The sequence below is a fragment of the Cynocephalus volans genome, chromosome X (assembly GCF_027409185.1).
Source record: "Cynocephalus volans isolate mCynVol1 chromosome X, mCynVol1.pri, whole genome shotgun sequence".
NCBI classification, from domain to species: domain Eukaryota; kingdom Metazoa; phylum Chordata; class Mammalia; order Dermoptera; family Cynocephalidae; genus Cynocephalus; species Cynocephalus volans.
Window position 1 is genome coordinate 24048641 of NC_084478.1, and position 24637 is coordinate 24073277.

The 24637-nt window shown below is 40.8% G+C and overlaps 1 protein-coding gene across 1 annotated transcript in view; it reads left to right on the forward strand.

Annotated features, from left to right (window-relative positions):
* The window catches only part of GRPR (gastrin releasing peptide receptor), a 33742-nt gene extending 20260 nt beyond the window's left edge, over positions 1–13482 (forward strand). Inside the window, exons 4-5 of the mRNA XM_063084507.1 lie at positions 11148–11499; positions 13093–13482. Of these exons, the coding sequence (XP_062940577.1) occupies positions 11148–11499; positions 13093–13482 (742 nt within the window). The remainder of the gene's footprint in view (positions 1–11147; positions 11500–13092) is intronic.
* Positions 13483–24637: the final 11155 nt, after the last annotated feature.

Here is a 24637-nt window from a genome sequence, read left to right on the forward strand (position 1 = left end):
GTTCTGTTTCACAGATAAAGAAAATGGTTGCATTAAATCTCATGATTTAAAGCCTGGACTCAGGAGCCACATGGCCTCTGTTCAAACCCCAGCTCTGCCACTTGCTAGCTATGTGACCTTGGGCAAGTTTTTTAACCTCTCTGTGCCTCAGTTTCTTCATCTGTTAAAAAAAAAGGATGACAATAGTAATACCTACCTTCTACTATTGTTATAAGGCTTCAAAAAGCTAATTCTTGAAACATGCTGACAACTCTGCCAGGCATATAGTAAGTTTTTATTAAATAATGAAAAATAAAAAGAAACTGAGAGAACATGCTTTTACAAAAATAGTTAATTATGGAAGTGCAGGGCTCCCAATCTTTCTGTAATCCCTCTCTCCCTGTCTCATGCTCCTTCACCCCATGGTGATGCTTCCCCAGGACTGCCAGGACCAACTTCCTGCACAGTGGACCCAATAAACAACAAAGCTGGGTCACCGTTTTACCATTTATAAAATCTCCCACAAAACTTTATCTATATATAGTGCTGGTAAATTTTTATAATTAGACACAATGACTCATATGCCATGAAGGCATTTTTGACCTTTACTGATTCTTATTTTGGAACAAAAATGATAATGCATTTTATTAAGATGATTTATAAATTCTATTTTCATCCCCCATAATTCAAAATATATTTAAACCTGAAAATTGTCTCTGAGACTTCATTTTTTTATATATACGTTTGATAAAACTGACTGGTCCAGAAGGATTTACATAGTGGTGGTGTCCGTAACCCCTGGCTCACTCTGGAAGGCACTTACAGACTGGGCTTCCTGTGTGTCTCTGACCAAAGGTGATCTCTGGCCAAGGAAAGGTTCAGGGGAGGCTGGAGTGTCCTGGAATTAACACTCCAGGACAATTTTCAACCAAAGAGGGATGGGAGTCAGTGGGTAAGCACCCCAACCTTCTGATCCCTTAGTGGCACAGTTCTGGAATGTGCTCACTGAGTTTTCTCAAGGAGTCCCCAGCAAGAATGTGCCCAGTTGCCCACAGTGGTCCCTTTACTGGCTTCCATTCCTTCCCTGTCTCACCTCCCCACTCCCTCCCTGTGTTTCTTGCAATCCTCCCCAAATAAATTATTTGCAACTAAATCCTTGCCTCAGGGTCTGTTTGGGGGTGAATGACAACTTATAAAGACAATTTATAAGGCTGTGCTCTAACCAAGTGAGCTAACTGGCCAGTACTTATAAAGAAAATTTATGACCCAAAGTCTATTATGCTTTCCACCCTAGAGCATGGGTGATTTTTCTCCATTTTTATGATTTTTTTCCCCATTCTCTGTGTATCTTCTATGTTACGCAATAGGGTAATTGCAGGCCGTGTCTAACTACAATTTGTAAATGGGATTTATAAATGTTCTTCAAACTTCTTGGCTCATAAATTGCTGAAAAACTATAACAAGTTGTAAATGTATGTTCTTCCCTCCATAACATTTTTGAAGAGTGGCCTGCGAGCAACTTGTGCCAGCATGTTTGTCCACCTACTGAAATGTGACTGGGTTACTGCTGTCCCTTGTCATTTTAAACATACCCACTGGCAACTGTAATATTTCATGCTGCTTACACCCCTTCTGACTGGCTCCCTTACAGAATTAGCATTGAACTTTGGAATTAGGTCATCCTGCTGAAAGTCATTTGTGGCCCAAGAGTCAATAGCTGCCCAAGTCCTTATGCAAAAGCACCATAAGACGTTCAGCAGTTGATCACACAGCTCTTTCCATTTTAACCCTAAGCTTCTACATCCCTTGTATCCCAGAATCAATACCTTCACTTTTGCAACCTTCCCAGTGTGGGTCTTTCTACAGCCTCGTTCCAGACTATGGTTTCTAGTCCTTCACTGATGCCATTTGTCACCTCAGCTCCAATGTCTCACTCAGACGACCCCTGAATATATAAAAGAGCCTAGACTTCGCTCTAGGCCTCAGGCCACAGGTCACTGCAGGGTGTGTATATGGGGGTGAGAAAGATAGGAGATTCGTTATAACAGACTCAAGGAAGATCGGGAGTTTTATGTCTGTGTGGAAAAATGCTGCTTTCGCCATGGCCAGATCAGGTGGAGAACAGACATTTTGATAATTTTCTTGGTTTTCTTCCTTAATTCCAATACGAGAAAGCCCAGATTTCCCAGTCAACCACAGGACCATCATGGATAAGGAGGCAGTATGGTCAGAAGATAGGCCTAGGCGACAGCCCGAATGGGCTCAAATTCTGTTTCTAATGCTTAGCACTCGTGGCCCTCGATAAGTTAGTTGGCCTCAGTCTCTTCAACTATAAAAGAGCAATAATATTAGTACCTACCACATAGGATTGTTGTGAGGATAAAAAGTGATAATTTAAACAAAGTTCACACCATAGTTACCTGATCTATAGTAAGTACCCAGTAAGTTTTAGCCATTGTGGTGGTGGTGGTGGTTGTTATTGTTAACAGAACTAATCTAATTGAAATCCAGATACTGAATGGTCTTATTCTTCTGTAATCTGTGCAAGAAAGAAATTCCCACCCATTAGTTGCAAAGTGAGACTTTGAAGAAAATAAATATGTAGAAGTCTGCCTGCCTGCAGCCTTTGCCCCACAAATGTCTCCTCCACCTGGTGGAGGAATAAAAAAAAATTCCTTTTTTGGGAAACAGAGCCTTCCTTTCATAATCAGAGGTAGGTCTTTACATACAGGAAGATGACCACATTGACTTTGATCCATACTAAAGAGTGAATGGGGAGTATCTGCTCCTCTCCCCAAATCTGGGTTTGCTCTCAGGGAGGCAGGGGGCACATACAGGGAGAGGACATGATGGAAGGGAAATTGTGATTCACGGAGAGGTAACTTCAGGGTTGTACTCAGGTGGTCCTGCCTGGATCCATAATCTGTTCCTTGATCACTCTAAAGAAAATGAGAAAAATAAAAACAGAAGTATGATTAGTATTTGTAATGTGGATCATGATCTACTTTCTTGGCCTGAGCTTAAAGCTTGCTTCCTCCTGAGGCAGGGGGTCTCTGCTGCAGACTGCTGCAAAGCCCTCTGAAACCTAAGCTAGATTTTCTGGGACAATGGACTCTAAAGTAGGGTTCACAGGCTCCTGGAGAGGTGCGATCTGATCTAACAGGTTAGGAAGGAAAGTTTCAAAACCTCTATTTATATTGGTTTTTATTTTTATTAATCAAGGATGAATTAAGCATTAATAATATGTAGTATCCATTTGCATTTCCTGAATGCTCAGTGATGTTGAGCATTTTTTCATGTGTCTGTTGGCCATTCGTATATCTTCCTATGAGAAATGCCTATTCAGCTCCTTTGCCCATTTTTTAACTGGGTTACTTGTTTTTTATTGTTAAGTTGTTTGAGTTCCTTGTATATTCTGGATATTAGTACTTTGTCAGATGTGTATTTCGCAAATATTTTCTCCCACTCTCTTGGTTGTCTTTTTGCTCTGTCAATTGTTTCTTTTGCCGTGCAGAAGCTTTTTAATTTAATATAATCCCATTTGGTTATTTTTCCTTTGCTTGCCTGTGCTTTTCGGATCATACTCATGAAGTCTGTACCCATTCCCATAGCATTCGGGAAATGCAAATCAAAACCACTTTGAGTCACCATCTCACTCCAGTTAGGATGGCTAATATCCAAAAGACTGAGAATGATAAATGCTGGCAAGGTGGTGGAGAAAAAGGAACCTTCCTTCACTGTTGGTAGGACTGCAAAACGGTGCAGGCTTTATGGAAAATGGTATGGAAGTTCCTCAAACAATTACAGATAGATCTACCATAGGACCCAGCGGATTCCACTGTTGGGAATATACCCAGAGGAATGGAAATCGTCATGCTGAAGGGATATCTGTACTCCAATATTTATTGCAGCTCTATACACAATAGCCAAGAGCTGGAGCCAGCCAAAATGTCCATCATCTGATGAGTGGATAAGGAAACTGTTGTACATCTACACAATGGAATACTACTCTGCTATAAAAAAAGAATGAAATACTACCATTTGCAACAACATGGATGGACTTAGAGAAAATTATATTAAGTGAAACGAGTCAGGCACAGAAAGAGAAATGCCACATGTTCCCACTTATTTGTGGGAGCTAAAAATAAATAAATAAATAAATACACAAACAAATAAATGGGGAGGGGTGGAGAAGACACAGCAATCACAATTCCTTGAACTTGTTAAGACAAGTGAGCGGATATGATGTTGATGGGGGTTAGGGGGAAGAGGGCAGGAGGAAAGGAGGAATTGGTAAAGGGACATGAAAATCAACTACATTGTATATTGATAAAGTAAAATTTAAAAATGCAGAAAAACAATGTTGTATCCAAATTGAGGCTTGCCCGCTCACTCACTCCACATTGGAGGATCCCTTATCGCATGTTGCTCAGGCAGCAGGAGAGGGTACCCCACCACGTAGAAGGCTCAGCAATGGCACCCCCTGACACTTCCTTGCATTTTCAGCTTATGGTGAGGCATCACAGACTGATGCGTGTTTGTGCATGATCTAGTTTTAATCAAAGTAACCTCCTCAAATGGACTCGTGGCTTAAAAATATTCCTACTGAAACAAAACAGAGCAAAACAAAACTCCACAGATTGTGGATAATATTAAAATTGGAGGCCCAAGAGAACAATATAACAGAGAAGACACTTTCCTTGTTCCTGGTATAAGTGCTAATCAGATATGATACATTCAGCCACATTATAATAAGTTTTTCTGATGGGAAAATGGTTCACTGTCAATAAAATAGACAAAATATATAACATATTTTTGAAGTTTTATTTTACTGTCAGCTCTTTTAAAAATTCTACATTTTAGTATATATTTTCTCCCCAACTTATTCATGAATGCTCATATAATACCCATCCACATTCAACAATTACCATTTCCTAGATTTTGTTCTCTCTCTTTTTCTGTGTGTGTGTGTTTCTTGTGTTGTTGTTGTTGTTGTTGTTGTTGTTGTTGTTGTTGTTGTTGTTGTTGTTGAGCTTTTTGGGTTTTTTGGGGTTTTTTTAATTTTTAAATTTTTTTTGCACTGGCCCTCTATGGGGATCTAACCCTTGACCCTGGTGTTACAATGCCACACTCTAACCAACTGAGCTATGCTGAGCTTTGGAAAGTAAGGTGCAAACATCCTGACTTTCCACCCCTAAGTATTTCAGTGTATATTTCCTAAGAACAAGAATACTCTTCTACATAAGCCCAATGTCATTATCACATAGAGTGAATTGAATAATAATTCTTTAAAATTATTATAGCTAATAATAATTATAGCTAATGTACTTATACATAATTTATACATTAACATACATAAAATGTATGTGTATGTTCAATTTCTTTTTACTGAGTGGTATGCCCTTGTAAAGGGGGACCACTGATTTAGTGCCATGTGCTCTATAGGGAAGTAATGAAGGGTTTCTTTGCCCTGGATTTGAGGCTGATGGGAAGCTGTTTGGATCATTTTGCTTATCACCTTTTTTAATTTAATGGCAAGGAAGACTTCATTGAAGACTATTGCGATAGAGGGCAAGACTATTGCAATCAATCTAATTAAAACCCAGGCACAGAATGGTCTTATTTTGGAGACCATTATCTTATTATGGAGAGAGAGTGAACTCAATTTCCTGGCTCATCAACTTTTCCAAGTTTAACACAGATGCACACTTGTCCTTGGTCAAGATACTATTTCCACCAAACCTGGATAGAGAGGCAAGGACTCCGATGGTCAACTCTATAAGCCCCTGGGTCTGTAGTTATATGTTGCTAATATCTGTTCTGCCCCACATACCTGAGAAGCATGCTTTTTGCATGGCAAGTTCATCCTTCACCCAGATAATTATTACTTTCATAGTTAAAGACCCACCAATTCTTAAATAATTTTTAAAGAAATGGAATTGGCATAGTTCCCTAAGTGCCCCACTCCCCTGCAACCACCCACCACCCTTACCTCAGCTTCCTCTTGGACAGCAGAGTACACTGACAAGGTCCAGATGAATGTGTCTGCAGGGGAGTGGCCCATTTGCAGTAGAATTGTGTTGCTAGATGGGACATAACTTTTGGTCCTTTCTTTTCTTCCCCACCCCTTCTGTCCTCTCCCTTTATCTCTCATCTCCTCTCCCCTGCCTCTTTCTCTCCTCTCCTCCAATTTCCTTTCTTTTTCTCTTCTTCTTTTTCATTTTTCTCCTCTCCTCCCTCCATCCCACCATCTCCCCAGTGATTCTGCTTTTTCCCTTTCAGTCCCTTGGGCTTTTTGCCCATGTATGGGAGCAGGAAAATTAGGGAATTCTGTTTTTAATTGCCTCTTCACTGGAGCCCCTTACCCTCCCATGCCCTGTTGATCATACAGTCAGCCCCTGAGCTCTAGAGCTAACATGCTGTTCCTTCCATGCAGGAACAGAAATCCTTCCTGCCTCATGTCACTGCTCTTTTACCTATCCTGGTGAGAAAGACTGGAGCTCCACCCCTTCCCAATACTTTACCTCCCCTCATTGAGCCAAAACAAATTCCAAGACATTTATTTTCCCCTCCACCCCAACTTAGCTTCTACATTCTCCCTGAAACATAGAGTTTTTCTAAGAAGTTGGTGCTCATAGCACAAATCAAGAGCAATGAAGAAAAGGGTCCAAAAGCTAGAAGAATGCCAGAGTGAACAATCAACCTGAAGACCCCAAAATATTAATACCCCCTAAATGCAATAGGCCACCCAAAGTTCTAACCTCCCTGATCTCCTTCCTTTGTTTGTTACTAGAGAGATCCCTCTAGACTCTTCCTTACCTTCTCTAACAGGATGTGGCATTATCCACTTCTCCCTAGTCTTCACTCATCGATGTTGTTGTCAATGCCACTTGAAATGACTATAGTGACTCCTTGCACCTTTCTTTATAGCTTCTCCAAAAGCTTGAGGTTGAGAGTTGCAAGTCCCCTGTGATGGGTACAAGTAGCATAGTGTGAGTCCTGTGTGTTCACTCCTCTGCCAAGTCTTGTGCCTCAGTTCTTGAAGTCATGAAGAATGTAATACCTAATACCTACATGGTTCTTTCTAGTTATTTTGTTAGTATATCTTCACCAGCTCCTTATCAAGAAAGAATTGTCTCCTGTTCAGAGATGAGAATATTGAAGTGTAAAGAGTCCTTGATTCATCCAAGACCACAAAGCTAGTTGGTAGAATCACCATTAGGAACCAGATCTCTCTGACCCCAAGTCCACATTAGAGTCCAGAGGAAATTAAAGTACATTAAGAAGGGATTGCTGTGGATTTAATGTCCTCCCAAAACTCACTGAAACTTGACCCCATTGTTACAGTGTTAAGAGGGTGGGAAATCAAATTATGGTATTTGAAAGATGGGGCCTTAAAGAGGTGATTAGGTTGTGAGGACTGTACCCTTATGAATGGATTGACCATTCATGGAGTAATGGGCGTGGTTCTGATGGCTTTATAAGGAGAGCAAGTGAGCAGGTCAGCTCTCTTGCTCAGCCCATTCTCTCCATGTGATAACCTGGTCACCATAAGACCCTGTGGAGAGTGACTACACAGAAGAAGGTCCTCGCCAGATGTGTTCCCTGGGCTTTGTACTTCCCAGCCTCCAAAATTATAAGAAATAAACTTCATTCCTTTATAAATTGCCCAGTTTTAGGTATTCTAAGAAACAGAAACAGACTAATACAGGGGTTAAAAAGAAAAAAGGCATTGGAGTCACGTAGCCTGGAGAAAACAGAAAAGGGTGACTATAATCTGTTATATACTTAAAGATAATGATTGGATGAGCACCAAGGAACAGTGAGTTTTCCATTTACAGAGTAATAGCTCAAAGGGAGATAAGATTCCACTGCTATGGGTTGTAGTCATCTTACAAGCCAGCTAATAATTGCTTCACATTTCTTCAGAAAAATTCTTAGTGTTATTCTCAGGAGAAAACAAAGCTGATGTTTAATAGTTTTGTGAAATCTTATTAGGTGAGGTTCTAATTTAGATGCAGGCAATGAGTGTGTCAGTTACCCCAGGGACCATTTAGTTCATTTAGTTTTCTTCTTCACCTCAGTCTTCTTCATGTAGTATACATTTGGATTGTATACAATGGAGATTTAAAAATACTGTAGTTCAACATTTCCTACAGACTTCAGTAGGTAATTATGGACAAATAAGGGCTGAAATGCTCAGTTCTCAAAAATAAACAAACTGCCCATTTTGAATAAAAGACATACCTTTCTGTGGGCAAAGGTTTCCAACCCTGAGTGTGAGAGCCAGCTACTTCTACTTGCCAAGAATCTTTGACACATTAATCTTGTTACAGAGAATTTTTTCAACCTCTCCAGTGTTTGCACAAGGAAAATGAAGTACAGAAGTTTTCAGAAACGGGAAACAATTGTGTTGAGCCCCATATTATCAGAGGAATGGATTTGTCAGTCTATAGAAGAATGATTCTTACTGATTGAGTGTATAAAAGGGAATCTTCTCTCTCGTTTGTGAGAAGTTGGATATAAGAGACACAACTACAAGTCACATATTACTCATCAATTAATTAGCAAGTATTTGCTGACCCTCTACTTTGAAATATGTGATTTGCAGAACAAGGGACTTAGGGCATTTATAACGATACAGGAAGAAAAGAGCAGAAGATGTACTCTTCTCACCTGAAAAAACTTATGAGAAAGTCAGGTAGAAAAGCACACCCATAGAAAGCCAGCAAACAATTCAAGATAGTGCATAGTAAGCAGAAAATGAGAAGAGTGGATAATCCAGTCATAAAAGTCAGACAGGTTGGGAGAAAGAAGGGGAATTATGAAGATCTAGATTGGTCAGCAAAAGCTTCATCGAGATGATACTTAAGCTGGAATTTGGGAGGATTGGATTCAAATGGATGGAAACTCTGGATTTGGGCATGAAGAAAGGAGGCAAATGGGAAAGAAATTGAGAATTTAGGAATGGGGCTAAAAGTAGTCTATGTGGGCACTTCAAAAAGTTCACGGAAAGATTCACATTCTGTTTTATTCTATTTTTCCACAAACTTTTTGAAGTACCCTTGTATCTTTTGAATATAATTGAAAGTTGACAGCTTATTTTTTCAGAGGGCAGCAAGTAGAAGATGATCTATGCAAAATGATCCATTTTATTTCTAACAAATTTATTAGAGATATTATTAGTCATATGCATCTTTTGGCTGAAGATCTTCATATGCCTTTAGTTAAAGATATAAATTCCTTTCCTAAATTCTAAGCTAGGAATAAAAATGTTGAAATGGCTAATGAGTTCTAATCAACATGGAAATAAGTGGAAAGCAATGTTTACCCATCACTTAAGTCCATGATATAAAATAGTATCATAGGTAGAACCCAGTTTAAACACAGTGTTTTCAGCAATGAACACCCTCACATTTCGTTGGTTTCAACTTCTATCAACTTTCACACTATAGCAACTCATGTTCAATTGAACAAACATTTGTGGAGTGTGTGCAAAACACAGGGCTGGCAGATGCCAAGACAGAAAAAGACACACTCTTTGTCCACCAGAGGCTTATCTTCTGGTGGGTTTCCAGACCAGTGCACACAAGATACTTGTGCCTTTGTCTTGTGGCCCACCATGCAAGGCATTGTCTGGGGAGTTGTGGCAGACACGAAGATGTGCTGCTCAGATCTCCCTTGCAGAAGAGACTCGCCCAGCTTCAGGGAACGTGGTTAGCTGAAGCCTCCAACCATCAGCTCATTCAGGGTCCACTTCAGCTTTCAAGCTCTGGTCATGCTCTCCTAGGTGGCTCCTGCCCAGTGACTGAACCATGCAGTAAGTGAGATCACATTCTTCTTGGGACCACCCTAGCCAATGACTAAGCAAAGTGATGATATGAGGGCCTGACCATTTCCACCCAAGGCAAGACACCTCAACTGGGCAATCTTTGCTCCTAAGCTTCCCATTGGGTTGGTATAGTGTAACCAACTGTCTCAGTTTGCTGGGACTAAGGGTTTTCCCAGGATGTAGGACTTTCAGTGCTAAAACTGGAAAATTTCCAGGCAAACCAGCAAGGTTGGTGACCCTTGCTGGTGTAGACCTTTCCAGGTCTGCATTAAGATCTGACAGCTCCCTTTGCCCAATCCTGCTTCCTTCTTCCCCTTTTATCTTTCACAGGTATTACTCCCCAATAAACCTTTTGTACTCCTGACTTCATTCTCAGTGTCTGCTTCCCAGAGCACTCAATGCAAGACAGGGGCACAAATAGCTCACAAACCAGAAGGACGTAAATTATTCAAGAGAAGATAAGGCTGAAAGAGACGAGGAGGGCAAAGGAAAGGTTAATTTGACAATTACAGGTATCCTCCTGGGTATAACTTTTTCAGTGGACCATTCATTCTGCGTTCTTTTAAAGAGAGAAGAGGCATATTGAAAATACTCGATGACTTAAGGTTCCTTGAACTGTATTTAAATACTCGAGATGAAGATTTTGCCAAAAAGAGCCAACCTTTTTATCCCTGTGTCCCTCTTTAAACAGCAGCATGCTTTGTTATTAATTTTTACGGTTTGAGAAGAAAAACAAAAGGAGCTTTAGCTTTTCTGAGAAGTATTCTTAAAATCAAGAGAGAATGTTAATTGTATAATATGGTAACTATAGTTAGTGACAATATATTGTAGTCTGAGAATCACCACAAAAATGATAAGCACATGAGGTAATGCATATGTTACTTAGCCCAATCTAGCCATTCCACATTACATACATATTTCAAAATATCATGCTGTATATTATAAATATATACAATTTTAATTTGTCAGTTAAAATAAATAAATAACTTTAAAAATACCTCTGAACTGAGAAAAAGAGAGAGAGAATGTGGGCAGAATGGTACTGCTGGAGAAAGGAGAAGGCATCCTTCAGGGTCAAGCTAGGGTGAGGCAAGAGAGGGGCTTGGGGTGCAAAATTTAAGGAGGCACTCACTGTTGGGGTCATGTGAGTTCAGAGTTGGCACTTTCATGAACCTGAAATTGAGCCCCTCCTTAAATATAGCACCCCAGGTGCCTCACTTGCCTCACCTCATAATATGGATGATTGCCTCGTCCGTACTGTTATGGATATCCTGGCGCTGGCCTCCATAATAATATTAGGCAACTTACACAGAATATTCCTTCTTTTCTGACCCAGGTACAAAGCCATTGTCCGGCCAATGGATATCCAGGCCTCTCATGCCCTGATGAAGATCTGCCTGAAAGCCGCCTTGATCTGGGTCATCTCTATGCTACTCGCCATCCCAGAGGCTGTGTTTTCTGACCTCCATCCCTTCCATGAGGAAAGCACCAACCAGACCTTCATTAGCTGTGCCCCATACCCACACTCTAATGAGCTGCACCCCAAAATCCACTCCATGGCTTCCTTTCTGGTCTTCTACATCATCCCACTGTCAATTATCTCTGTCTACTACTACTTCATTGCCAAAAACCTGATCCAGAGTGCTTACAATCTTCCTGTGGAAGGGAATATACATGTCAAGAAGCAGGTGAGTGCTTAGGATTGATTCATCTCCTCCCTGGTGACTTGGTCCCTTGCATTTCTTTGAGACTCCACTGACAAGTACAGTATTTAGGTGACGGTGTCACTTGATTCGGCAGTTAGAGGAAGTGGGTGATCTGTGGCCAGGTGCTCTATGGAAACTCCTAACCACGGAAGCCCAGAAATTCAGGTGTTCTTTATAATCTTGTTCTAGGTGTTGAGAACCTGCAAGACTTGAAGTGTGGGTTTCTTTTTAAGGAATATCTGAAAAAGTGTGTGTGCGTGCGTGCGTGCGTGCGTGCGTGCGTGCGTGCGTGTGTGTGTGTGTTTAAATAAGCATTGAGGCTTATAGGGATATGACTTCTTTAAACTCCAATCACATAGTTTGGCTAGGAAGAGGGTTAACATGTGGAAACAGAGCAGATGGGGAGAAAAATGAGGCCCGTTGAAGAAAAAGAAGTAGTTTGATTAAGATAGGCTTACTATACTGATTGGGGCTCAGATCCACGCTTCATGACTTACTTGCTTACCCTCACTGATGACATAGGGTAATAATCCCTATATTGTAAGGCTATTGGAGGATTATAAGGAAGAAGCATATGTGAGGCCTAGAGTGCCCAGCTTAGAGGATGCCCTCCACATGTGTTAGAAACCTTTCCCCATCCTGCATAACTCCCCCAATTCTATCCTCGAGGTACAAATGGTAGAAACCAAGGACTCTGGCTTCTCCTCTTTGTCAGTTCTTCTTGCCAGATGTAGATCACGTGGTATTTATGATGAGAAAGCAGAGACTCTCCACCCCATTCAAATTAATAGCTGACTCACTTGGAGACCTCACCCTTTAAAGTTCATTTTTTGGCCTCAATTGCTGGGGGAGGAATGGCAGTTCTCAGTGAAACTGTCTCCCTACTTGACAGACCTCTCAGCAAACATCCATTGTAGTCCAAATTCTTTCATGAGAGACGTATTTCCCTTCGAGGTAACAGAGGGAGTTGGAAGCAAGGAGAGGCTCGTCCCACTTTGTTTGAGAACCTACAGTCCTGTAATAACTTGAGATTACAGAAAAACAATAATAGGGACTTATCTTGGTCTGGCCAGTGAGGAAGAACAAAACCAGCTGCTTTTCTGAGCATCACAGAGAATAAGAAATTATTCATGGCGGTGCAAAGAAAGACATGAAGTTGTACAGCTGATAAACCGCACCGATGCTCTCCCAAGGAAAAAGAGGGCACTTACTAGAATTTCATTGTGCAGTGCATTCGAGCATGTAATCAACTTTGTCTAAAGATCTGTTCTCAGTGGCCTCTGCTAACTCTATTCTATATTCTGTTCTGTGGGTTTCTGCTTCCTGGCTTGTCTGTCTTGTGTCTGACTCTTTTTTTCAAACCTCTTTCTCTGTTTCCGTTGCTTGTCTCTTGTTTTATTGGATTCTCTCCTGTCCTCTTCTATTGTACTCTTTTTCTGTGGCTTCGTGAGCTCATCTATTTCCCTAATTGGTTTTCTCTGTCTCTTTCTCTCTGTCTGAATCTTTGTCTCTCTGCATTCCTCTGACACTGTCCCTTGGTCCCTCTGTCTCTCTCCATGTGACTCTCTTCCTTAGATTGAATCCCGGAAGCGACTTGCCAAGACAGTGCTGGTGTTTGTGGGCCTCTTTGCCTTCTGTTGGCTCCCCAACCACGTCATCTACCTGTACCGCTCCTACCACTACTCTGAAGTGGACACCTCTATGCTCCACTTCGTCACCAGCATCTGTGCCCGTCTCCTGGCCTTCACCAACTCCTGTGTGAACCCCTTTGCCCTTTACCTGCTAAGCAAGAGTTTCAGGAAACAGTTCAACACCCAGCTCCTCTGTTGCCGGCCTGGCCTGATAACCCGATCTCACAGCACTGGCAGAAGTACCACCTGCATGACCTCCCTCAAGAGTACCAACCCCTCCGTGGCCACCTTCAGCCTCATCAATGGAAACATCTGTCATGAGAAGTACGTCTAGACTGACCCTCCTAGGGACTCCTGGTTTTGCTTTATGGCTAGTCAGGAACCCTCACATCTGTTGTCTCTGTACCCTACAAAGACCCTTCAAAAGGCTGGTGAGTAGTGTAGGCCGGGGAGAGGCCCAAAAGGATCACTATTCTGTTTCAAAGTAAGCCATCAAGGCTTAGGTTTTCCATTTGAATTTGTGAACACTTCTTCTGATATAGAGCAAACCTTCCCTTTTTTAGAAAAGGGAACAAATAGGAAATTATTATTTTAAATATCAAAAATTATTATCTTAAACCTCTGGTATATAGGTGTGGCCAATTAAGTCATAGAAACTATATGAACGACCAGATTTATATAGCAGAGCAATCCTGCATTGAATGTCTGCTTTGGGAAAGACTTCACCTTGCCATTTCTTTAAGCAGAAGCTAGTGCTTTCAAAATATGACTTTACTCCTTTTTTAAGGAATATCTACAATACACAAAACAAGGAACAACTTTTACACTCCTAACATGAAAAGTCAACCCCATGAAAGAGTCCCATGTATGAGGAACAGTCTCCAAATTGATAATACTGGAAGCCAGTTTAATATAAAACAAATCCTGAAGGGTTGGTTTTTTAAAAAAGGTGTTACTGAGGACATAGGAGAAACACTCAATGTAATTTTAAGGCAAAAACACAACCAAACGCTTATGCACATATGTAAAGATCCATGTGTGCTGTGGAGTGATATTTCACATTCCGAATTTTCACTCGGTGCCATTCCACCACAGAAGAGAAATCCTTTTGGGGAAAAAAAATGATTATGCTATCATTCATCAAATATTTATAAATGCATAAAGTATGGTATTTGTTCTTGGTATGTAGGTTGTGAGCCAAGTATATTTACTTAGATTTGGCAGTCCTTGTCTGCCACATTGAAGCAGTAATTTCAATATAAGGAAGAAGAGATCGTATCTGAGTGGAAATAGAAACATGTTTACATTTAATGTATGCTTCCCCTAAAGTTCGTGGCAGGAGACGAAAAAAATTTCAGTGACAGGCATTTCTGTCTGAACAGATATGAGAAAGTTGCAGAGGGCTTAACTTTGATTAAAAAACAGCTACAGATTTGTTTCTTCTTAGGAAGAGTATTTATGAAATAGCCCATGTGCAGAAAAAAAACTGAACTGAAATCTTTTTCTTTTTCTAAATGAGTAAAATTGGCTCTAAAATGATTTGACTACCTTATTTTAGAAACCCTGAATCGAGTTTTTCTTGGTTCAGAGAAAAGCCAATTCTGACAGACTGCAAACATTCACCCACTTTCAGATAAATCCAAATTCTTCAAATGTGCCCTAATCCCTTACATCCTAAGACAATTTTAGTTTGGGTTTTCTCTATCTAGGCGAGGTAGGAATAGTCAGCTCTCTTTTCCATATAGCACATATGAAAAGATTTTTGTCTCTTGACATGAGGACGTGCTCACTATCTGCAGAGCTTTAGAAGTTAGGACCAAGACAGTTGTAGAGATCTGCGTTTACAATTGTATCAGCTGTATTTAATTCTGCTTGCTATCTGCTCTATGTACTGTACACACCAGCTTTCCTGGTAGTTCATAATTACGTTGCAGAGTTTGAAAAGCAAGACAGTGTAACTGAAAGAACCAAGATTTCTGGCTTGACATCCCAACTCTGTCTCTAGCTCTCTGACTCTGGCTACCAGTTTCCCTTCTCTAGACTCACTTTTTCTTCTCTAGAATGAGAAGATAGTGCAAAGGTCTCCTCTGTCACTAACATTCTCTGAGTCTTTTCGTCATTTCTAGCTGTCTCAAAAGCATTTAAGTAGCCCACTTGCCACAGCTATCCCTCTTCTGCTATCCTTGTAACAACTACTCTTTGGAAATCTTCAAACCACTATTCCGTACTTACGTTCACATTGGCAGTATGAAAGGAGACAGACCATTCTATTGCTTCCAGGTTCCTTGGAATAATTTGCATGAATGATGTTCCACAAGCTTGCTATGTTTTGGAATTAGAGCTGAAAGAGACAAAAAAAAAAATGGACTGCTCCATCTCATTATACAAAGGGTACTGTTCCTATTCGCTCTTCTTCAACCTCCATATACATGTTGTTGTGAATTACTCTTCCAGAATTTTGCCCTTGGTTTTCTTCAAAACCCTTGAAAAGAAATGACTCCATGCCTGGTTAATTGCTACTGTGTATAGCATTCCACGTACCTAGCATGACTTATTCAAGCATCTCAAATCTACCTGCTTCCAAAAACATCTTGGGAGTAGGACTCCTCTTCATGACTCCTTCAGTTACAGTCATGGCATTGATTGTGTCTGGTGTTCTCCTTCCTAGCTCCTGGACAGAGACTGAGGAGATCGAGGTCTAGGTGTAGCTGTGTATCCTTAGGCAAATCTTATTACTTCGAGACTCTTAAATGAAAGGGCTAGAGGAAGCTTTTGACAGCCAGTAACCAAGGAGTGGTCAAACTATTTTGTGAATCAACTAATGAGTTGACTCAGACCTTCTTACTGGGAAGGAATTAGCTGAGCCCTTCTCTAGGGAAGTCAAATTTTTATTCCACCTCAAGAACCTAAAATCACATAAGAGTGACCCAAGCCCCCACATGGTTTCACCTCTCTGTCAGGGGAGAGTGTGGCAGGGGCTGAAGCTGAGACATTTCACGCCTGGTTTCCAAAGATAATCACGTTTAGCACTTATGTCTTTGGCGAGGAAAAAAATCAATTTTTGCTCTGGAAAACCATCTGTGTTTATTCAATTGACTGACACTACCTTTCAATCCATCTTAAATTGAACCTCCCTGAGGCAGGCAGCTCAGCAGTGATAGATTAAGCAATAAACAAAACAGCCTTCCCACCAACGGCTGTTGCTGGCAGGGAAGGTGCAGCTGCTATTGGGAGTGATATTCTACAGCAACATGATCCTCCCTGCTTAGAACAGACAAGGCCCCTCCCTGTTGTTGATTGGGTGATCCCCCATAAATGTGGGTGGCTAAACCCTGTCCTTCTGGCTGCCCTCATTACCCCACCGAACCTGGCCTCCTGCCTCATTACCAAGTCCCTCTTTGCCCCACAAACAGTTGGGTTTTATCTCGGAGGATGGAGAACCCTTAGGTAAATACACTATTTAGAAGCTGCTGCAGATGAACCAAGCTCATCCTGTGATGAAAGCGCACACTGAGCAGAAGTAAATGAGCGTGACGGTAGCACACAAGCTTACTTGGGTTATAAAGTCTTTGTTTATGCCAAAAGTAGCAGTTGGTTATTGGTTTCAGAGTCTCTTCACGCACCAAATGGCTTCTGGTAATAGAGATTAGCTTTGTTTGAGGACGACGCGTTCAATGGCATCTTCGTCTGTGGACTAAAAGGTGGCTAAGTCCCTTTTCCCAGAAGCCAGATAGAAACGATCGCCCTGAGATCCAGACTGTATGAGAGTTGAATAAATAGTATTCACTTGCATCACAGTGAGAGGGGAGGATGCAAACTTTCTTCCATGTGTCCTCACATCCATGCCAGGAGTGAGCTGTTGTTAGAGTAGCTTAAAAATAGCCCTGGGTTTCTGGGAGAAATAGAGCACATTTTGCACATTTGTCTAATTTTTGGCCACATTTGCATGAAATGAATTAACAGCTGAAAACGAAGGAATTCTTCACTCTCATGGGACCAAGTTTTGTGTGCACTATTCAATGAAACCAGGCCTTAGCAAACTCTACTTTATTCTGTATCTGGGTGGTCATTCTGCTTAGCTCCCACCTGGACCCCCGCCCCCCACCACCAGGACAAACATACAACAACTTTAATATCACATTTTGGCCTTCAAAGACACGCTTTGTTAGTTGGGGGGATGAAGGGGTGGAGAGCATTAACTCCAGCAGAACATAGCCAGAGCCATCATCAAACAGCACATTGAGACTTTTCTCTCATGAAAACTCGTGTTAGAAATACATTCAGTGGAATTTATCTAAATATTTTAAAAGTTTCAGTGTTGCACTTACATTAAGTTTAAGAGCCCCTGGGTTAGAATATGACATGTCCATTATTAATTCAAAAAAATACTCTGCTTTGCCTAGTGTTCATGGTCTATAAAGCACTTTTATACCATTACATCATCTAATCCAAGCCTTCCCTGCTGGCCAAAGAGCTGCTTTACATCCTCTACTATGGCAATTTGTAAATATTAAATTCACTTTCTAGTGACGATCTACCATTAGATTAAAAGGCCCATGGAACTATGAGGCTGAAACATGAAACTATCAATATTGGACCATATTTGACCTATGAAAAGGTGATTTCATCTGGTTCAACTTAATCTGATTTCGTTTTATTCTGATGTGAACTAATCATGCTTCAGTCTTATGGCTTGTTCTGTGACATTGAACACTGCTGATCATCGCTTCCCCAGTTTTCAGAATATTCTGTTGCCCACGAAGCGAGTCTGTTTAACTTGGCACAAGGGAGTGAACAGGGTCATTGTTGGCTGCCCCAGGACAGGCAGATTAGTGGGAACAACATTCCATGTCACAAAGAAGTGGAAAGCTAAGACAGAGAAGGGCGGGATCCTTGGGAGCAAAAACAAAGGCCACGAGATACATTGTATTTGTCCAAAACCTGAATGGAGTCCAGTGGCTCTGAAAGTGCTGGAAAGGAAGGGGCTCGATCTCACCAAGCACGAACAATGTGCCAAGTGCAGTGCTGTGCACGTGAAGCCGTGGCTCAAGGAGGTCACTTAATGATCCTAAGGTCACATGAGACAGTTGAATGGCAGACTATATTGTGTACATGGATCTCTCATGGATCTCTTGTCCATTTCACAGCTTAGCATTACTTCCCAAATCCAGCCTGTGTGAGAAATTAAGTTCACAGTACCTAATAGCTCTGTTCCGTACTCTAGATTTTGTCCAAAGGCCTGAAACTAACGACAGAGGGGAAGAATACACACAAAGAACATTGAAGCACATAGGTGAAGGACTGGCTGAGGGCGGAGGCTAAAATGCAGCACAGAGTGGGTGAGCAGGAAAGTTTCTTAGTCTCTTACTTCCCACGCCCACCCCAGATGCGATTCAGTTGCAGCGGGAAGCCCTGGGAAGAATTTTCCACCTGGTTCTGTGACTAATTGAGGAGAGAAACACTTGGTGAAGGATCAAGTCAAGGAGAGGACCCCAAGGCAATCCAGGCATCCTTCTCTGAATTAGGATTAGTTGTAGAGAAAGTAGAACCACTCACTCCCCCATTTTCCCCACAAAAGAGTGAGATATGACAATGGCCGGTTCCCTAAAGCCTGGGGACCCAGGCTATATAAATAGCCTCTGATAGAAAAATATCTCCTGAACTAAGGGGCCAGCTATGGAACTCAGGTATGGACTGAAGTATCTGAGTGCCTAGCCCTGGGTGCCCTCTTATAAACCCAAATACCACTGTCTCTCTGCCCTCTCTGAGCTCATGTTTCTAGAAGATAAGATTATTTTCCTTTTTCACTAAATTTAAAATTCACTCTGAGTCATATAATGACATGACAAGACTCATATAATTTTATGGTCTTTTAAAAGAATAATTTTAACGGACAGTAAAACTTCATATACTCAAGACCTCATTAACTTTCAGACAAGCCTGAAAATTTTGGTTATGACTCAGGACTTCAATGTTTAAGGTATAGTATACGATTTGGACCTGTTGTGAATCCAAGTTTTTCATCACTTTGCTTCAATTTTAGCTATTGACATTGATAATACATGTATAACATTAAGAAAGTAAAACTGATTTTCTTAAATTTTTTTTCTGTAATCTGAGCTTTAGTGATTCACACATGACCTTCCTTGCATTCAAGTCAGCAGGATTTGGGGTAATAAAATCTGTCATAACAGTTCAGTGAGCTGTAAAAGTACACGAACTTCTTTAATGTAATTCTATGTTTTGTTTTAAATATTAGACTCATATTTTATAAATTATAATTGTACTTGTTACTATGAACTGTAAATATTTATTGCATTGAAAATGTGCTCTGTATTAAATAACTCAGAACAAGTTCCAGGTGTACTTAGTGTAAATAATGTCATGGCTTGCCTTTGCCTAGACTCCTTGGACAAATGAATTATTTATAAGAAATTCACACTATGAATTATGCAGATTGCTTTACATGTGCAAACTTAACTGTGTGACCATGGAAAACACTGTGTATTAAATGTGCTCTTTGATTGAATTGTTGTTTTTCAAGAAATGCTTCCGATGCTTCTGTCACATTGTATGTAGTCTGTATGACATTAAGTCAAATCCAGTGTCATAAGCTGAATGGGCAAGTGGTAGAAGATAAGAAATGAGTTTTATTTCTTAATATAATAAAGCATAATTTATGAAATGGACAGATGCATGTATCCAATGTTCAATAAAAAAAAATGTTGTGTGAATGCAGTCTGTGACTCTGTGCCCCGAAGTTCCTTAGTTCCTTGAGTCATCTACATCAGAATCAGCCACGCTGCTTGTTGCAAAGTACACATTCCCTGATCCCCTATTGACTTGGAACATCTGGGAGTGTGGCCTAAAAAATCTGCATTTTAAAATAAGCACCCTAGGTGATTCCTCAGAAGTAGAGTTTTGTTTTGTTTTATTACACTTTTAAAATATGTGTTTACCTTTTGAAAGAGTAAGCCATTCTCATGGTTTAAAATCAAAAGCATAGAAAGTTATCCAGCAAAAAGTTATTCAGCTACCACTGTCCCCTGTCCTCACAGTTCTCGGCACCCGTCACTGCTCCACTCCAATGGGTGACAATTGTTATGTTCTTATTAGTTTCTTACATGTATATACTACTGGACAGTTTTTACACATATGCACATAAATACAAATAAGTGTTTTTCTGCATCCCACCACTATTTTACAGAAATGGTAGCATATACATTGTTTTGCCCCTTGTTTATTTCACTACACACCATATCTTGGAGATCTTTCCACATCAGTATACGGTAGTCCTCCCTTATCTGTGGTTTCACTTTCTGGGCTGTCAGTTGCCCGTGGTCAACCATGGTCCAAAAATAAGGGAGTCCAGTACAATAAGATATTTTGAGAGAGAAAGACCACATTCAACAACATACTGTAATAACTTTTATTACAGTATATCATTATAATTGTTCTTATTAGTTATTGTTAATCTTTTATTGTGTCTAATTTATAAATTAAACTTTATCATAGGTATGTATGTAAAGGGAAAAAATAGTACATACAGGGTTTGGTGCTATCCCGAGTTTTAGGCACCCACTGGGGGTCTTGAAACATATCCCTGACAGATAAGGGGGGACTACTGTATAAAGTGCTTCCTCATTCTTTCTTATACCTGCATGTTATCACTTAATTTATTTACCCCGTCCCCCATTGTATTAGTCTGTTTCTGTTGCTTATAACAAAATACCTGGAACTAGGTAATTTGTAAGAAAACAAAATTTATTGCTTACAGTTTTGGAGGCTGAGAAGTCCAAAATCCAGGGAACACATCTGGTGAGGTGACTCTACAGCAATGCAGAGTGTCACATGGTGAGAATGGCAGAGCAGAGAGAATCTAACTTCCTCACTCCTTTTAAAGCCCTTAGAACCACACCCATGACCACCATCATTAATCCATTTTCTAGGGCATGGTCCTTACAATCTAATCACCTCTTCAAGGACCCACATTTCAACTATCACAATAGCATTTCCTACCTTCTTAAGACTGTCACAGTAGGGGTACTTTTGGGGGGACATTTAATCCAAGGTATCCACTGATGAACATTTAGGTTGTTTTCAATATTTTATTATCAAGCATGTTGCGATGAATAACATACATAATTTCATGCATAAGCAAGTTGTTGTAGAACAAATTCCTAAATGTGGCATTGCAGAAACCAAGAGTATATGCCTTTATAATTGTCACAGTTATTCCAAATTGCTCTCTTTAGGATTTGAATACTAAAGTTTGAGAGCCCCTGCTTTCTGGGATAATTCTAGGCATCAAAAAGCAGGAAAGCTCTTAAAATTATGAATCAAAGTGAGGATATCTAGCTGAAAGTTCCAGCTGTTTAGCCTACTGCCTAGTTGAAGCCAACTCTTCTTTCTTTTCATCCAGGAAACTGCTTATTATGAAGAAATGGTAATAGACTCTAAGGTTGGATTTTCCAAAGACAGAAAGAACAGTTGGCATTTAATTCATGAATTGTTTTATCCATTCCTGTAGGGCCAATTTTCTGAAGGCAAATTCTTCCTGCCTTCATCACCAATCCCACTTAAATGAAGTGTATGAAATGACTTAGCCAGTGATCAAGTCTTTGGGAATATTTAAAATATTCAACAGCAAACATAAGGCAGCATGAGAAGTGCCACAGTCACAAAGTTGTAAATAAAGGAGGCCGACAGGAAAAAAATGACACAGTTCTGGTGGATGCAAATAGGGGCTCTTCAAGCTCCCTGCACTTCAGGTGAGAACAGGTAACACCAGGGGTGCCTACCAGATGCAGCCTACAAATTCCTTGAGGGGCACACTGACAGCCATGCCAAGGGAGCACCCGAGTGTGGGGCTATATGCAGCCACCACCATAGGGCCATCTTGAGAGAAGGTCCTCTGCTCCGGAGATATGTCACCATTTCCCCTGCCATGCACCCCACCCTCTTGATGTGTGGCACGTATAACTCATGATTAAATTATAAATGCCTTCTGAAAATGTCAACCTTTAAATAGCTAAAGGTGATCATAATTGTGCCTGAAGCAAATCCTGTTTCTCTAGCTTTCCTGGATTAGATGGGAAGATGGACAGACTAAAATCTTTGAGATATTCAGGCCATAAAAGGCCAAATTGACAGTTAAGGTTGGTCTGTGTTAATTGCTCAGAGCTCCAACCAAAGCCCAGGTGATTTTTCTTATTAGAAATTCTAGACTTTGTAAAGCATGCTGCCTACTATGTCGGAAAACAAAGCTTTATTAATACCTAGATTGCAATATAGAGAATTTAATATTCTCTTAGAAGTACAGATTATTGGAGTTGGAAGATATCCCAGAGAATGCCCAGATACACCCCCTCATTTCACAAATGAGGAAGCTAAAGGAAAGTGTCATGATTTGTCTTCACACGTCATCAGTTTGGGAAAATGAAAACTAAATGGCTTGGAAATGATGCGGGTTAAGTGAGCAGAGATTCGTCAGTCCCTTCTGCTACAGGGAGGACACATCCATGCAGGACTATGTTGTCACATGCTAGACACCCTTCCTGTTCATTGAGCTCAAAATTTATAAACAATGGCTTCTATTACAAAAAAGAGATAGAATAACATCTTGCAAAAAAAAAATGACACAAAAGCAAGACTCTGCCCTTGCATATGGACTGGATTGTGTTCAATATTATAAAAACGAATTTTTAAAAGCACACCACCACCCCCTTCTGAGAGCTGAAGTCAGGGAGGTCAAGTACTTTCTTCAGAGCGCACATCAACTTTGAGGCCTCTCCAGTGCATTTTCCAGTGTCCCTTCCCACCTTCTGTGACAGTCCAGTGCTCCTCTGTGCCTCTCAGAGGGACTGGACTTGCTCTGACTCACCAGTGTGCTCTTTGCTAGAACAGTCTATGTTGGTATGTCCACAGCTGGGGAGTTGCCCAGGACACTGCTACTTAAAGTATGGTCCGTGGGCCAGCAATGTTGGCATCACCTGGTTAAAAATGCAAACTCTCATGCCCTGCCTCAGATCTACTGCATCAGAATCTGCTTTTTAACAGATTCCCAAATGATTCCTGAGCATATTAAATTTGTGACCACTGACAGAGGACATCACGTACTGTGAAGAAATTTACATTGGGCCTGGTACTTTCTCTATGCCATCTAGTGATGTCTACACATTTCCCAACACATTCTAGGTTGACGGCCTTAGAATCCTTTTCCTGGGTGGTCCATGTTCACCACCTTCACCATGTACTCAAACTCTGTCCATAGAGAGTGGCAGAGTTCTCTAGTGTCCCTCTTCTCCAAGAATTGTCAGTACATGAGTACTTGCTTGGATCAGCCCAGAGTCATGTTAAGACTCACCACACAATTGGTTACTTTTCCTCTCCTGTGGTATATAAATGAGGTCAACCAACAAATAGCTGTTGTCCGTTGTCCATTGTACTCAAGTCATGCCTTGCCCAGAAAGGCTCATTTCACCTGGTAGCAACTAATGGTACACGCCATGCTTCCCAAGTTCCCAAGAGAAATTTTTGTCCAAAAACAAAAACAAAAACAAAAAACAACTGTATCTGCTTGTTGCTTAATTTTTTTCCCCAAAGAACTGAGAGCCATGAGCCTATTAAGCCCATCAAAGGAGGTATTGGGATTCTGATTAGATGTTGTTGCCCCGATTTTACCTAAGTCACAAGAGATTGTTAAAAGGTCCAGTGTACCTGCCCTCACAGAAGCAGAATCCTGACTGCAGACAAAACCATCTTTGCTGTCCCTTTAAAGCAGGAGAGTGCAGTTCCGCTTGAACAAACAAAAAGGGAAATATCTCACAAGCCAAGGGCTAAAACCAGTTGGGTCCTATCTGAATACTGTGAAGAGAACAATAGGTCTTGTAGTGTCTTGAAATTTCTGCCTTGCTGCATTTATTTTTGGCCTTGTTGCATATTTTAAGGTGACATAGAAATCACTCCAAATTGTGCAGATGCCTAATAATAAAGGCCAGCCCCACTTTGATGCCAACCGCTCACGTTCAAAACCAAAATTACTCTCTCTCAGACCCTTCACTTGTTTTTGTGTCCCTTTTGCCTTCTAATGGCTGTCAAAACTCCCTCAATTGTCTAAACTCTAAATATTACCATCATCTCTGGCTCCTTCCACTCAGATCACTCACAATCAATTAGTTCCCAAAGTCTGTAAATGTCCCTTCAAAATCTGCTGCTCGTCCAACTGCCCAAGTGCCTCTCTGTGGCCTCAACTTCTCCTCCAGGATCCCATATTTCTCCATGATCCAGAAAGTAAAGGGCTAATCCCCCAGAGCAGGGACCTCAGGACTGAATAGTGGAAGCCTCTCTGCTGGACTGGTGTCCATGCCATGCCCAAGTTGCTGTAATTTTGACCCTCACTTCTGAATCTACCTAGATAAGATATACTCCTGGTTTTGCTTAAAGTCTTGCAAATATCTCCCAACAGGCTCTAATTTTCATTTATTCTT